General features: G+C 40.4%; 1 protein-coding gene across 2 annotated transcripts; it reads left to right on the forward strand.

Moving 5' to 3' along the window:
* The first annotated feature begins 351 nt into the window (after positions 1-351).
* On the forward strand, positions 352-13913 carry Mmp3 (matrix metallopeptidase 3). Of its 2 annotated transcripts, XM_039080743.2 has the most exons (11): positions 352-521; positions 1376-1620; positions 1712-1860; positions 1960-2085; positions 3763-3927; positions 4081-4225; positions 9694-9827; positions 10234-10393; positions 12221-12324; positions 13469-13583; positions 13640-13913. In XM_039080743.2, the coding sequence occupies exons 1-10, from the start codon at positions 423-425 to the stop codon at positions 13567-13569; spliced, it is 1428 nt and encodes a 475-aa protein (XP_038936671.1). In that variant the 5' UTR covers positions 352-422; the 3' UTR covers positions 13570-13583; positions 13640-13913. The 2 variants fall into 2 exon arrangements, with proteins under 2 accessions (XP_038936671.1, NP_598207.2); NM_133523.3 differs by having other exon boundaries at positions 366-521; positions 13469-13911.
* The last annotated feature ends 3500 nt before the right edge of the window (positions 13914-17413 follow it).

Raw genomic sequence — 17413 nt, forward strand, 5'->3', positions numbered from 1 at the left:
CACTGTATTCAGCTTTGACTTCTGGAAGTTCTTTGTACAATTTGGACTTTTTACCAAGTTAGGCCACTACTATCCAAGTCATAAACATTACAGCTTCTGAAGGATAGTTACATTTTCCAAAGTAGAAAAAAATGCCCCAGTTTTCTCTTTTGCTAAGGCAGGAAGCATTTCCTGGAGATTAATCACCATTCGCTTTGCAAAATTAAGAAGGTTTGAAGAACTGAGTAAAGAAGATTATATCACTCTTCTGATTTTTAATTTTTGGAAATGGTCCCATTTGGATGGAAGCAATTATGAGTCAGTTTGCGGGTGACTCTGCAAATACTGCCACTCTATAAAAGTTGGGCTCAGAAAGGTGGACCTCGAAGGAGGCAGCAAAGAACCCGCTGAGAGCAGTGCAGAACTGTGGGAAGCCAGTGGAAATGAAAGGGCTCCCAGTCCTGCTGTGGCTGTGTACGGCTGTGTGCTCATCCTACCCATTGCATGGCAGTGAAGAAGATGCTGGCATGGAGGTTCTGCAGGTAAGTGGTGAAAATGGCCTCGGGGTTTTTGGCAGGGTATAGCTAGCTTTGCATTCCACAGACCGGTTCTGACTGCCTCCGTAAATGTGCTTGGGCAATGGAAGAGAGTTAGAAGTTATTGGATCTCAATATCTCATGATTCTTCCTTTTATAGAAGAAGGAAGGCCATGAATATTGAGTGACTTTTTAAGGTCACACAACATGATGGCATTGGCAACATTGGTGCAGGAGGCACATGAGCTGTGCCTTGCTTTGGTCCACTGCAAGTTAGTGAAATATCTGTACTGTTAGTACAAGAGAAGCATGTCTAGTTTTTCCCCCCAGTAAACTAAATCCTTATAAACAGTGAAAAATTGAGGAAATTAAATAAAATTACCCCAAACAGATAAACATTTTCACAAATGCTTATTTGTTCTTTTGGTTTTCTCTGCACTAAATACTTGGGAATTTCGCTGTTGATATCATTGCTTTATTGGCAAACTAAGTCACAGAGACATCGTGTTCCAAAATAAAACATGGAAAGGGTTATGGCTGACAAATTAAATGAAGAATTATGCTTAGGATTTCAGCAAATTAGAGAAATAGGTCAAAGAGACTGAGAAAAGTAAGTGACTGTCAGGCAGGCTTGGTGGTCCAAGCCTGTAAACCCAGTGTTCAGAAGGCAGACACAGGAGGAGGGTGAATTTAAGATATTTCTTGGCTGGATAATGACATACTGTTTGGATGAATGAAGAAAAGAGAGAAGGAAGGAAAGAAGGAAAGGAGGAATGATGTGTGACTATAAAAGTTTTACTATAAATAACAATAGCTAAAAAAATCAGAATTTAACTTAAAAGTTATATTTATTCCATTAGAAATACCTAGAAAACTACTATGGTCTTGAAAAGGATGTGAAGCAGTTTACTAAGAAAAAGGACAGTAGCCCTGTTGTCAAAAAAATTCAAGAAATGCAGAAGTTCCTTGGGCTGAAGATGACAGGGAAGCTGGACTCGAACACTATGGAGCTGATGCACAAGCCCCGGTGTGGTGTTCCCGACGTCGGTGGCTTCAGTACCTTTCCAGGTTCACCCAAATGGAGGAAAAACCACATCTCCTACAGGTAACGGCTCCAGAATATTCACACAGCATTAAAAAATGTGTCGAAAGCCTCACAGAAACAAAGATTACCTTCTCTGATTTCTCTCATCCAGGATTGTGAATTATACACTGGATTTACCAAGAGAGAGTGTGGATTCTGCCATTGAGAGAGCTTTGAAGGTCTGGGAGGAGGTGACCCCACTCACATTCTCCAGGATCTCTGAAGGAGAGGCTGACATAATGATCTCCTTTGCAGTTGAAGGTAAAAGCCAAGAACTGACTGAAAAACACATGGCCAGGTGGTATTTTACTAAAAGTTACCAGTTATTAATATATATATATATTATATATTTTTATTAAGAACATGGAGACTTTATCCCTTTTGATGGGCCTGGAATGGTCTTGGCTCATGCCTATGCCCCTGGACCAGGGATTAATGGAGATGCTCACTTTGATGATGATGAACGATGGACAGATGATGTCACAGGTAAGTGTTTTATTTCTTTTCACATTTAGGGAAGTCTTTGTAGTCAGCAGTACTAATGATAGTGTGTCCTGTATTCCCGTGAAATACTTTATTTAATCATTGCCACACGTGCTTTCAGATGCTTAGAAACCATTTATTTTCTGATACTAACAACATAAAATATCACTAAATTTTTGACCTGTCAAACTTCGATGAGGTGGTTTTTATTTTATTATATTTTTGTCGAGTTTTGTTGTTATCTCTTAGAAGCTTGTTTTTTCCTAGTGGGAGACAGAGATGGATTGGATCTGGATAGGAAGTGAGGTAAGAAGGAACTGGGAGGGATAGAGAGGAGGCAAAATATTCATAATATATTATAAGCAAACAACCTATTTTCAATAAAACAGAAAAAATAGAACAAAAGGGAAAAGTCATTAATTTTTAACATGTGTGAATCTTGTATGGTCTAAGGCCATGATTACTAAAATCTGCAGTGATATCAGATTGTAGATATTCAAGCAATATAGTAGGGAAGTGTTACCCATTGACTCTGGTAATTTTCAAATCAGGAGCCAAAATTACGTTTCCAAAACCAGAGGGGGTTTTTCATTTGGTTAGTTAGTTTTGTTGGTCTGATTGAGCTGATATTTTTGTGACTTCTATGTTAAGACAAATTTTTATCAGCATCTGAAAGAAAAGAACTAGCCCTGAAGTGCAAGGACCAACTATGTAAGTGGGGAGGGTTCTTAGCTCAGAACTTTGGGGATTGACTTTCAAATTTTTCAAAAACGTGACTGAAATAAATTGTATTATTTTGGGGACTGAACAGGGATTCATAAAGAAATAATAAATTGATATCCATACAAAATACAAACCTAACTTCTGCACTGAATAAAAGTTATGGTTTCATAGTATTAGCAATTTGAGGGCCCTTATTGCAGATACTCAAGTGAGAACACCCTCATGTCTACAATACTCACACATAACATTTGCAAAAATTATGTCAATCCTGACCATCTGACACCTCCTAATGTCAGCGCTGAGAGGTTTGTTTCAAGTGTTATCCTGAGGAGAATGTGCATACAGTCCGTGTCCAAGATCTCATTTGTAACACTTAGGCATGCCATGCTTTTACAAAACCTATGACATCTCTCTCATTAGTCATCTTTTTGGACCTGATAATGTAATAGGGTAATGAGGCAGGAAAATAATGTCGCAAGATCCAACAGAAAGCACAGAATTATGGTTACTTATGGTTAATTACGGTTTTTGAATTGAGATGAATACCCTGTGATTAGTTGACTGGTACTGAAATTGTCAAGTGCTAACTACATACTGGAGCAGTGTTAAGTTTTTCATAGACAATGGAAAAGAAAGTGCTCTAACATGCTAAACAATAAGTAATAGTCTTCATTCCATTTCTGACAATAAGCCAGAACAGGTATTCAGACTTTCTTGAAGCCAAAGAGAACTGTTGGCTGTGTCTGCATACTTTAGACTCATCTCAAGCATGAGTTGTTAAATACACTTGCTCCTCTGCTGCGTGTGTGGTCAGTCTACTGCTCAATGAAGCAGCAAACAAGGTGAGTAAGAACCTGTGCATTTCCAGGAAGTAAACAAATGGTATGCTCAGCTGGCCTAGATGATATACATGTAGGCAAGAAATAAGAAACTTATTATGTATGATTTCTTCAACAGGTACCAACCTATTCCTGGTTGCTGCTCATGAACTTGGCCACTCCCTGGGTCTCTTTCACTCAGCCAATGCTGAAGCTTTGATGTACCCAGTCTACAAGTCCTCCACAGACCTGGCCCGTTTCCATCTCTCTCAAGATGATGTAGATGGTATTCAATCCCTCTATGGTGAGAGAAACTGGAAAAAGGAGTCCTTGTGACTTTGCCCATATGAGTATCTGTGGTTGAATTCATAGTACTTGAGGGCTTTTGGGAAGCATGGAGTTGACAGGCAGGTCACGTTTTTTTCTAACGTTGCTTCTTTAAATCTGTTCCCTTTAGGACCTCCCACAGAATCCCCTGATGTCCTCGTGGTACCCACCAAATCTAACTCTCTGGACCCTGAGACCTTACCAATGTGTAGCTCTGCTTTGTCCTTCGATGCAGTCAGCACCCTGCGGGGAGAAGTCTTGTTCTTTAAAGACAGGTCAGACCAAAGAGCCATGCATCACTATCTAGTTTTGATGAAAAAAATTTTAGAAAGTTACAACAATCAGGAAATTGATAAATATATTTCAACCTTTTTTAAAACAAATTCTGGAGCTTGGCATCTTTGGTATCTGGTATTAGCTTCCCAGTGTGTTCCTAAAATGGGCAAGTTCTTTTTTTTTTTTTTTTTGAGGACCAGTATCATAATTTAATTCCTCTCTGTACATGAACAGTAAATATTCTGAGAGGCTGGGTCTTTCTAAGAAGCCCAGAATGGCCTAGAAATTGTCAGCTGGTACCTCTTCCCAAAACTTCCCACACCCTACTTCAAGACCTCTTGTGCATTCTTCTAGGTTTTCTTAAGTATACAGGAAAATATTTATTTTTATTGGATATTTTTTTTACATTTCAAATGTTATTCCCTATCCCTGTTTCCTGGCCATAAACCCCTTATCCCATCCCCCTCTCTGTTTTTGTATGAGTGTTCCCCCCTCCCAAACGACCCCCCCTTCCCACCACCCTGCCCTGACATTCCCCTACACTGGGTGGGGGGTCCAGCCTTGGCAGGAGCAAGGGCTTCTCCTCACACTGGTGCCCAACAAGGCCATCCTCTGCTACATATGCAGCTGGAGCCATGGGTATGTCCATGTGTACTCTTTGGGTAGTGGTTTAGTCCCTTGGAGCTCTGGTTAGTTGATATTGTTCCTTTGGGGTTGCAAGCCCCTTCAGCTCCTTCAATCCTTTCTCTACCTCCTGCAATGGGGACCCTGTTCTCAGTTCAATGGTTTGTTGCTAGCATTCACCTCTGTATTTGTCATGCTCTGGCAGAGCCTCTCAGGAGACAGCCATATCAGGCTCATGTCAGCATGTACTTCTTGGATTCATCAATATTGTTTAGTTTTGATGACTGTCTATATATGAGCTGGATCCCCAGGTGGGGCAGGCTCTGAATGGCCATTCCTTCAGTCTCTGCTCCAAACATTGTTTCCATATCTCCTCCTATGAATATTTTTGTTCCCCCTTTTAAGAAGAACTGAAGCATCCGCACTTTGATCATACTTCTTCTTGAGCTTCATGTGGTCTGTGAATTATTTTTTAAGTATTGCAAGTTTTTTGGACTAATATCCACTTATCAGTGAGTGCATACCATGTGTATTCTTTTGTGACTGGGTTACCTAACTCAGGATGGTATTTTTTAGATCCATCCATTTGCCTTAGAATTTCATGTAGTCATTGCTTTTTTAATAGCTGCTTAACAAATTGTGTAGCTGTACCACAATTTCTATATCCATTCCTCTGTTGAGGGACATCTGGGCTCTTTCCAGCTTCTTGTTATTATAAGTAAGGCTGCTATGAACATAGTGGAACATGTATTCTTGCTATAAGTTGGAGCATCTTTTGAGTAGATGCCCAGCAGTGGTATAGCTGGGTCCACAGGTAGTACTATGTCCAATTTTCTGAGGAACCACAAGATTGATTTCCAGAATGGTTGTACCAACTTGCAATCCCACCAAAAATGGAGGAATTTTCCTCTTTCTCCACATCCTTGCCAGGATCTACTGTCACATGAGTTTTGATCTTAGCCATTCTGACTGATGTGAGGTGGTATCTCAGGATTGTTTTGATTTTCAGTTCCTTAATGACTAAAGATGTTGAACATTTCTTTATGTACATCTCAGCCTTTCAATATTCCTCAGCTGAGAATTCTTTGTTTAGCTCTGTACCCCATTTTTAATCAGGTTATTTGGCTCTCTGGAGTCTCACTTCTCAAGTTCTTTGTATATTTTGGATATTAGCCCTCTGTCAGGTGTAAGATTGGTAAAGATCTTTTCCCAAGCTGTTGGTTGCCATTTTGTCCTAATGACAATATCCTTTGCCTTACAGAAGCTTGACAGTTTTATGAGGTCCCATTTGTCGTTTCTTGATCTTAGAACATAAACCATTGTTGTTTTGTTCAGGAACTTTTCCCCACTGCCCATGTGTTCAAGGTTCTTTCCCCCTTTTTCTTCTATTAGTATCAGTGTACATGGTTTTAGCTTGATCCATCCACTTGGACTTAAGCTTTGTACAGGGCAATAAGAATGGATTGATTTGCATTCTTCTACAGGTTGACCTCCAGTTAAACCAACAGCATATGTTGAAAATGCTATCTTTTATCCACTGGATGGTGTTAGCTCTTTTGTCAAAGATCAAGTGACCATAGGTTTTTGGGTTCATTTCTGGGTCTCTAATTCTATTTCATTGATCTATCTGCCTGTCTCTGTAACAAGAACATACAGTTTTTATCACTATTGATCTGTAATACACCTTGAAGTCAGGGATGGTGATTCCCACAGAAGTTCTTTCATTGTTGAGGATAGTTTTCACTATCTTGGGCTTTTGTCATTTCAAATGAATTTGCAAATTGTTCTTTCTAACTCTATGAAAAATTGAATTGGAAATTTGATGGTAATTTCTCTGAATCTGTAGATTGCTTTTGGCAAAATGGCCATTTTTGCTATATTAATTCTGCCAATACATGAGCATGGGAAGTCTTTACATCTTCTGAGATCTTCTTCGATTTCTTTCTTCAGAGACTTGTAGTTCTTGTCATACAGATCTTTCACTTGCTTGGTTAGAGTCACTCCGAGGTATTTTTTGTTATTTGTGACTATTATGAAGGTTGTCATTTCTCTAATTTCTTTCTCAGCCTGTTTATCCTTTGAGTAGAGGAAGTCTACTGATTTGTTTGAGTTACTTTTATATCCAGCCACTTTATTGAAGTTGTTTATCAGGCTTAGTAGTTCTCTGGTGGAACTTTTGGGACCACTTAAGTATACTGTCATATCATCTGCAAATAGTGATATTTTGACTGCTTCCTTTCAATTTGTATCCCTTTGACCTCCCAAAGTCCTGGCTAGGACTTTGAGTACTATATTGAATAAGTGGGGAGAGAGTGTGCAGCCTTGTCTAGTCCCTGACTTTAGTGGGATTGCTTCAAGTTTCTCTCCATTTAGTTTAATGTTAGCGACTGTTTTGCTGTATATGGCTTTTAGTATGTTTAGGTATGGTCCTTGAATTCCTGATCTTTCTAGGACTTTTAACATGAAAGGGTGTTGAATTTTGTCAAATGCTTTCTCAGCATCTAATGAGATGAGAATGTGATTTTTTCTGAGTTTGTTTACATAATGGATTATGTTGATGAATTTCCATATATTGAACAATCTCTGCATCCTTGGAATGAAGCCTACTTGATTGTGATGGATGATCGTTTTTGGGTTTGGTTTGCAAGAATTTTATTGAGTATTTTTGCATTCATAAGGGAAATTGATCTGAAGTTCTCTTTCTTTGTTGGGTCTTTGTGTGGTTTAGGAATAAGCATAATTGTGGCTTCATAGAAGGAATTGGGTAGTGTTCCTTCTGTCTTTATTTTGTGGAATAGTTTGGACAATATTGGTATTAGGTCTTCTATGAAGGTCTCATAGAATTCCTCACTAAACTCATTTGGTCCTGTGCTTTTTTGGGCTGGGAGACTCTTAATAATGGCTTCTATTTCTTTAGGAGTTATGGGACTGTTTAGATGGTTTATCTGATCCTGATTTAACTTTGGTACCTGGTATCTGTCTATAAAATTGTCCATTTCATCCAGATTTTCCTGTTTTGTTGAATATAGGGTTTTGTAGCAGGATATGATGATTTTTTGAATTTCACCTGGCTTTGTTGTTATGTCTCCCCTTTCATTTCTGATTTTGTTAATCTAGTTACTGTCTCTGTGCCTTCTGGTTAGTCTGGCTAAGAGTTTATCTATGTTGTTGATTTTCTCAAAGAACCAGCTCCTTGTTTTGCTGATTCTTTGTATAGTTCTTCTTGTTTCTACTTAGTTGATTTTAGCCCTGAGTTTGATTATTTTCTGCCACTAAGAATGGAAAACTCCAACACATGAAGCAAAACTACACCCTAGAAAAAGCAAGAAATTAATCTCCTTGCAAGGAACCCAAAAGAAGAGAGACACACAAATATAATTCCACCTCTAACAACAAAAATAACGGGAAACAACAGTCACTATTACTTAATATCTCTTAACATCAATGGACTCAGTTCCCCAATAAGAAAGACATAGACTAACAGACTGGATACATAAACAGGACCCAGCATTTTGCTGCATGCAAGAAATACAATTCAGTGACAAAGACTGACACTACCTCAGATTAAAAGGCTGGGAAAGAATTTTTCCAAGCTAAGAAACAAGCTGAAGAAGCCATTCTAATATAGAATTAAATTGACTTTCAACCAAAAGTTATAAAAAAATATGGAAGGACACTTCATATTCATCAAAGAAAATATTCACCAAGATGAACTCTCAAATCCTGAATATCTATGCTCCAAATGCAAGGGAACCTACATTCATAAAAGAAACCCTACTAAAGCTCAAAGCACACATTTCACCTCACACAATAATGGTGGGAGATTTCAACATCCCACTCTCATCAATGGACAGATCATGGAAACAGAAACTAAACAGAGACATAGAGAAACTAAGAGAAGTTATGAACCAAATGGATTTAACAGATATCTATAGAACATTACTTCCTAAAACAAAAGAATACCTCTTCTCAGCACCTCACGGTACCTTCTCCAAAATTGACCATATAATCGGTCACAAAACAGGCCTCAACAGATAAAAGAAAATAGAAATAATCCCATGTATCCTATCAGATCACCATGGACTAAGGCTGATCATCAATAACAACAAAAATAATAGAAAGCCCACATACACATTGAAGTTGAACAATGCTCTACTCAATGATCACTTGATTGGGGAAGAAATAAAGAAAGAGATTAAAGACTTTTTAGAATTTAATGAAAATGAAGGCACAACATACCCAAACTTATGGAACACAATGAAAGCAGTGCTAAGAGGAAAGCTCACAGCTCTAAGTGCCTCCAAAAAGAAACAGGAGAGAGCATACATTAGCAGCTTGACAGCACACCTAAAAGCTCTAGAACAAAAAGCAGCAAATACACACAAGAGGAGTAGACAGCAGGAAAATATTTATACATCACACTCCCGCATGCATGCACACAGGCGCATACACACACACACACACACACACACACACACACACACACACACACATACTGTTTCATGTATAGCACATGTAGTTAAATCTTGTGCTGAATTAATTAATTGACACATGGGAAACATTGCTTTCACAGATATTCCTTTATAAATCTATGACAGGAGGTATGCTGCAGTCTTCTTTAGGAGAGGGAAAGATTGTGAAGAGGGACGGGGGGCGGGGGGGAGAGAGAGAGAGAGAGAGAGAGAGAGACTTTCCCAGTAACAACACTCCTATATTTTGCGCATCCAATCTAGAGGATAAGAAAATGAAGGGATTATGGGTAAATTTGGAATTTGGGCAGAAGATATAACATTTAAAGACAACAGTTGTTTTTCAATTGTCATTTTTTTAACATCTATTTTAGGCACTTTTGGCGAAAATCTCTCAGGACCCCTGAGCCTGGCTTTTATTTGATCTCTTCATTTTGGCCGTCTCTTCCATCCAACATGGATGCTGCATATGAAGTTACTAACAGAGACACTGTTTTCATTCTTAAAGGTAATCATTCCATAATATTGCTTTAACTTAGCAAAGCAAGCCTCTGGCATGAAAGTGAACAAGACTTGACTTTTCTCCACTGTGTCAAATTCTGTATAATTTAAAAGTAGCCAAATAGAATAAAGAAATACATAAAGCCAACATGTTTATAATTCCAGATTAAAAAAAAATAGCTTGGGGAGAGTCATTGCCTGAGTTGAAAATTCCTGCATTTGATCTTTGCTCCTTCTTTCCATGCAAACATTTTTGTTGTTTGCACACCACAGACCTAAGGCCTAAATTTAAAACTCAAACTCCCTCTTCACCACAAAAGCGAAGGTGCTAAGAATATATTTCCAGAACCACAAGTCATACTTCCTGGACTTTTTAACATGATTGGTGTTTCTGTTGTTTTGTTTTTGTGTAGGAAATCAGATCTGGGCTATCCGAGGTCATGAAGAGCTAGCAGGTTATCCTAAAAGCATTCACACTCTGGGCCTCCCTGAAACCGTCCAGAAGATCGATGCAGCCATTTCTTTAAAGGACCAAAAGAAGACGTACTTCTTTGTAGAGGACAAATTCTGGAGGTGGGTTACTGTGAGGATGCTTTAATTTAGAGACTGAGTGGAGAATTACTTTCTCCCTCTGAGGAAACACTTCTACCTCACCACGACCCCTACACGCCCACCCCTGGGGGTGGGGCTCATTGCCCTTCTCTCTGGGCAAGACAAGGGCTTTGGACAACTGTAGGAAGGGCTTTGAAACACAGCAGCGGCTTCCAAAAGGCAGTTAAGAGCTCCCGTTTAGAGCCCCACCTCCCCCACCCCTGCCCATCCCACCCCTTATACCCTAGCCCCATGCTGGACAGTAGTACTTACTTCCCCCCACCTGCTGAAAACCCCTCTTCTCTTCTTTACCTGTTCAATCCTGCACATATACTTCAAGCTCAGGCTTCAGTCCCTCTAATTTCAAGTCCAGCTGGCCTTTGCTTCCTCACTGAGAGGCCAAGTCTCAGTTAACTGGTCCTTTCCCAGAATCCCAGAGTTCTCATTGTCTCCCATCTATGGGTCTTACCTTCCTCCCAAGGACTTCAGCTGAGCTCACATTCTGTTTACCTCTGCCTGCATAGAGAGGAGACACTACCACATACCTGTTTCATGGCTCCCACTCAGAACTCCTTCCTTATAGGATTACTGACTCCTAGGCCATTAGTCAAGATGTTGAGACAGACCACCCAGTGAGTCAAAACCACACTTACAGTACTTTGCTTCTTGTTCAGTCTCTTTTGTTATGGGAACTTTTGTTTAAAAAAAATCAATGCACAGAATAGGGAAAGGAGATCTAGACAGTCACTTATGATGGTGAAGTGGAAAGTTTGTTTTTTAAATTTGTTTTTTATTATTTATGTATGAGTTGTGTGTGTGTGTGTGTGTGTGTGTGTGTGTGTGTGTGTGTGTGTGTGACATGCTCACAATGCCCTTAAGGTCAGAAATGTGCACAGAATTCCTCAGGAATAGGAGTTACAGATGGTTGGGAGCCACCATGTGGGTTCTGGAGACCTAACCTGGAAATTTCATAAAAGCAGCTAGTGCTCTTAACATCTGAGCCATTACTGCAGCCCCAAATATTCCATTCCTATTTATGGGGATATTTCTGTGTGAGAGTATCTTCATGCACATGCTGTGCCTACAGAAGCTAGAAGAGGGATCTATCAGTTCCTCTGACACTGGAGTTACAGGTAGCTATAAGCTACCTGAATTTATATGGAGAGATGAACTCCAGTTATGGGAAAACAACAGCAAGAGTGTTCTTAACCACTAAGACACCTCTAGCCATAGAAATTGTATTTCTGATCAGTAACTCAGTCCACACATATGTGTGCACTGATATGCATACGTAAAAGAATACTTATGGTTATATATTTATGTGATCATGCCCTTGTGGTTGAAAAAAGATGACAATTCCAGGCTTAAGAAAAAAGGAACAAGCAGCATTCCTGTGCTAAGCTGTTGTCCCTGTTCCTTCTGAAGCTCTTTTTTAAAAGATTCTATTAAAAGCAGGTTTATTTGGAAGCTGCTCTGGGGCTGGCCAGTTCACTGACTCCAAGGACAGAGGCCAGAGAAGTTGCCAAGGGGAAAGGCGGGGGGAGGGGAGAGAGAGAGAGAGAGAGAGAGAGAGAGAGAGAGAGAATGGGTGGACATGCAGGAAAAGTAGAAGTGCAGCTATGGTTTCAAGAGCTAAACTTTAACTTATTAAAAACACATGATGGCAAGTAAGCTTGACATTTGTGTACAGAACTTGGAAAGGCTACTAGAGGTGCACAGCCCATGCACACACACACACACACACACACACACACACACACACACCGCCCGCCATGGGCTGCTGAACTGGACTTCTTTCATTTTGTGCAGATTTGATGAGAAGAAACAATCCATGGATCCAGGATTTCCCAGGAAAATAGCTGAGAACTTTCCAGGCATTGGCACAAAGGTGGATGCTGTCTTTGAAGCATTTGGTAAGAGGACACTTACTCTGTTGGCAATGGGGCCCTTGTAATGCTCTGTGGTATGAGAGGACAGAAGAGAATCACATAATTTCTAATAACATAGTTTAAAACAAAAAAACCTCAGTATTGTCCTCCATTCCAAGAATTTCAACTTCTTCGTCTTTGTGGCAACTGCGGTTCTACTCCAGTGAGCTGCCTTGACTCATGAAACTGATAAACAAAACTCTTCTATTTTATGGACAAGTGGAAGAACAAAGTGCTGGCAAGTCACTGCCTCACTTTGTGAGACTTTCTTGATCCATGCTCTTCCAATGCTCCCATCAGTGATGGGACCATGGTAAGGCTGACGAGCCTTCTCTACCCAACCTGCTTTTATCATGCAGTCTCAGACTTCATCTTTCTTGATTCCATTAATTTCAGACAACATTGGTTCCTTGTAAACAGTCACATCTTCATTCACTAAAGCTTAAAAGAGGTGTTTCTTACAAAAGAGTAAGCGAATAAAAGTTGGTGATCTTTACTGACAGTGCAGGCTTCAAGTGCAGATCCGGAAAGGGTGTGGTGACTACATTTCCCTACGTCCAGGAATATCCCTGGGCTAGAACAAGACACAGGAAGGAGGAGGGGTTAGAAAGGAAGGAAATAGATCATAGCTTCAAACAAGAAGGATTTTTCTTCCTGAACAGAAAGCAGAAAGGCAGGATAAAAACCTTAAAGGCAATGAGGCCTCCCCTCCAGCCCTGCACAGCACAATGGGACAAGTATTTCCTCCTACCTAAACTTCAACTCCTTTATCAGAAAGATGTGGTTAGATTTATTTAACAGAGCTCTTGCCCAAACCAAATTGTTAAAATAGTAGTTTAGTTAAATGCTTGACGTTGTTCCTGGCACATAGCAAAACTACAGAGATACTCTACTGTTTGTTGCTGCTGCTGACTTCTTGGATGAGCAAGGGTTTGAACCCAGGATGTGGAGCACTCTAGTCAAGTGTCACTCCACTGACTCACACTTCTGATTCATTCTGCTTTCCACTTACCTTTCACTGACTTTTGTTGTTGTTGTTGTTGTTTTGTTTTGTTTTGTTTTGTTTTTACCTTCCCAAATTTCTACTTTGAAGAAAGTGACTCACGATCTCTCTCACCTTTTCACACAGGGTTTCTTTACTTCTTCAGCGGATCTTCACAGTTGGAGTTTGATCCAAATGCAGGGAAAGTGACCCACATATTGAAGAGCAACAGCTGGTTTAATTGTTAAGAAGATCCATGGAAGGCGTCGTGTGTTTCAGCTGACGCTGATAGCTCTTCCTCTGAGTCTTTTCATGGAGGGCGTCGTGTGTTTCAGCTGACCCTGATAGCTCTTCCTCTGAAACTTGGCGCACTGAAGTGGTTTCCTTACTCTAGCATGTGCTATGGCAGAGCAAAATGGGAGCTACATATGGCACCAGTCAACCTCAAGTTGTCGAAGGACATTCAGAAGCACTGCTTGGCTTATACTGTGTCAAAGGGAGAGGAGAAAACACACTCCTGGGCTACAGACAAGTAACTGTCTCTGTGTAGATGGTTTGTTTTATTTAATAAAATGGTGTGTCATTTATTTAATCATGGTAGTTTGCTTTTTTATTTCCAGAACAAGTGCTCAGCACCTTGGGCACCGATAGGCTGAGCAATGCATCACTTGAGATGCTGCATATTAGAGGTAACACATTTGCTGTGTCCATGGTGAGTTTATTCATAAAGAAAATGGACCACCTGCTCACCTAATACACCACTAGAGGAAAATACAAAATGTGTATTCTCCCCACCTAGACTTCTTATGTCTTCTGTCATACCCAATAGAAAAAGCTAAGGGTGAGTCTGATATTATAGGGCTGGCTTTTAATAGCTACAATGAATCATATAGTCACAGCAAACTAATTTGAATGTCTGCAGTGTTTTAAATAGGGTACAGCCCCATGGAATCATGTGTTTAAATGTTTGGCCCACTCTGAATAGCACTATTAGGAGATGTGGTGCTTCTTGGAGAAAATGCAACACCCTGGGGCTAGGCTTTGAGGTCTCAATCTAGCTTAAGCTCTACCCAGTATTGAAAAGTCAACTGCCTATCTTGGCTGCCTTCAGATCAAGATGTAGAACTCTTGGTTCCTCCAGCACCATGTCTGGCTGCATGTTATCATGCTTCCCACAATGGTGATAATGGACTAAACCTCTGAAACTATAATCCAACCCCAATTAAATGTTTGCCTTTATAAGAATTGCCTTGGCCATGAAGTTCCTTCACAGCAACGAAACACTAACTACGACAGGGCCCAGTAGAAGTTCCAAAACAACTCAGGGTATGACCAATGTTATTGGTTGCTATCTAAAAACTGAGGTGAAGACCCTGTTGCTGAAGACAACATCTAAATAATTCACTGACCACAGAACAGTTCAACTGATTCTTTCCTAAGGCCTTGACTCCTATTGACTAGTGTTCATGGTACTAGAAGGTACTGAGCACACAATCAAAGTATAAAGTTAAACACTAACTCAGCTCCAAACCCTTTGATCTACAATGGTGACCTGTCTGCATGACATGCTGGTGTAATAGTGACACAAGTATCATGGGAGTAACCAACCACAATCTGATTGGATTTAATGTTCACTCCATGAGAGGAAACTCATGCCTGATACTTCAATTGGCCAAGCACTTGAGATTAGACAGACAATGGACATAGGGTTGAACCAAACACTACTATTCTGCTAAAGGAACATGGTAATAAAATGACACCTAATGACATTCTGCTATATCCATAGATCAGTGTCTCAGTCATCAACAGAGTAGTTCTTGTTCAGGAGATGGGAACTAATACAGAATACCATGGAGGAACAATGTGCAGAGAGTGAGGACTTTTAGACACTTAGATCTAACTGAGAGGTCTCCATCAAATCCCTCCCCTTAGGGATCAAGGAACTACGCATGTGGAAGAGGATGCAGAAGAGGACTGTGAACCAGAGAGGATGGATGACATCAAGGAAACAATGCCTTCTGGACACACAGAACAGACGCAGTAGGAACTCATCGAGACTGTAATAGAATACACAGTGCCTGCACAGGTCCAAATCAGATGGGGTCCCAGTGCTGAGATGGAAAAGTAGACACAAGACATATTACTCACTAAGAAAAGACCCACAAGGGAAATTAGTTGCTAATTGCTCACAAGGGAAAAGTAGTTTTTCCAAGGGAGCCACACTAGATATACGAATCACACTTAAAGGTGGGCCCAATGCTCATCTGTAGACAACCATTACAAGACAAATTTAATGATATTTTTAGAAATTTTTTGAGGGTCTCATATTACTTTGGCCCCTTTTTATAATATTATTGGTCTTTTGGTTTCTGATTATATGTTTTTGTAATGTGATGTGATATGTGTGTGTGTGTGTGTGTGTGTGTGTGTGTGTGTGTGTGTGTGTGGTGTGTGTGATGCTTGTTTTTTTTCTGTTTGTTCATTTTCTCTTCTCATTGTTTGTCTTTTTGCTTGTCTGTTTTCTTAAGAGACATAAAGAAAGTGTGGAGTTAGAAGGAAGGGTGGTAAGGTGGGGAGAGTATGAGGGGGAACAACCTACATTCAGAATATATTCTATGAAAATAACATTATTTTAAATACAAAATAAAGTAACAAAAGCATTCTAGGTGCTATCCACCTTTAACTGACCCTGCCTGCTCCGGTGGCAATGTTTTCACTGTGTTCCTTGCCTAAGCTGAGGTTGAAAGACCCTCAGATTGAGGAGACTCTCGCTCCAATCCTGAGGACACCCACCACCCCACAAACAGGTAGGACTCAGTCTTGATGTAAAAACAAGAGGTTTACTTTGGGAAACCAATGCATTGGTGCTCAACATGGTTCTCATGCAGGAGGGATGTGAAGAGCCTCGAACACAGAAAAGTACAGCTTAAATAGTCATTTAAGATTACACAGTTTCATTAGCTCAGCTATGTCAGTGCCAAGGAAAACTAACTAGACAGACGTTTCTCATCCTGGAGTTCCTGGGACAAGGCCACAACCATATCAACGCAGCCATTTCAGTACCAAGGACGTTTGACTTGATATATGTTTTCTCGTCCTGGGGCACAATCTACAGTGGTCAGTCAGCTTCCCGGAGATGTTTCCTGCCTTGTAATTGCCCTGCAGTAAGTATGATCTATACCATCCATTCTTATGGTCGGGCAGCTTCCTAGAAAGTGGGTAGGAATGTGCTTTCTGAACTTTCTGGTCTATTGTCTAATGTCTAGGGGCTAAGCAAGGGCTAGCTTAAAAGATTCTCATTCTTAAGAAATGGCTGCACTAATACCAAATGGGGATCTTTCAAAGTCACCCCACTGAAGCCTTCACATGCCTACCTACCCTCCACCATGAAGAGAGGGTTTGTTTTTGGGAGCTCTTCTCCCAGTTTCCTCCTATGCTGATTGACTCGTGTATTACTCCTCTTACATGAGAAAGATGTGGTTAGATGAAGAGAGGAAATGAGAGCTTTAAAATCAATCCAACAGTCCAAATCTATCAAAGCATTGTTTATGAATAAGTTATTGTTGGCTTCTCCATGACAACAGACATCCACAAATGGAAATAGCCCTGGGAACACAGACCTCAGTACCATGGCAGAGATGGGAGTGACACCATGGGGAAATGACCTCGGGGAGGAGTCCAGTGCTGCTCAGTGCAGTATAGTGTTGAGCCCCTTTCAGGAGAGAAGGGGTAGAAGTAGACCAGCCTAGAGACAGACTGTCTTGTCTTACTAATAGGGATGCAGATGCATGCCATGAGTCAGCACCAGTGTGAAACATGAGTGCTCGAATGCACGTTTCAGTACAAAGTAATCCATGTAATTGCTATACAAGAGAGGCTCTGAGAGACCTACTGAATAAATGAACATATAAGCGCATTCATGAATGTGTGTGGATATCTGCCTGTGTGTATGTGAGTGTGTGTGTGCGCGTGCGTGCGTGCGTGCGTGCGTGCGTGTGTGTGTGTGTGTGGTATTAACACATGTAGCCTACTTCTAGTGAGCAATGATCCTAGAATCACACTTGGTCTCTTGCGAGCCTGTTTTACCTGCTA

This window comes from Rattus norvegicus, chromosome 8 (assembly GCF_036323735.1).
Source record: "Rattus norvegicus strain BN/NHsdMcwi chromosome 8, GRCr8, whole genome shotgun sequence".
In the NCBI taxonomy this organism is placed as follows: Eukaryota; Metazoa; Chordata; class Mammalia; order Rodentia; family Muridae; genus Rattus; species Rattus norvegicus.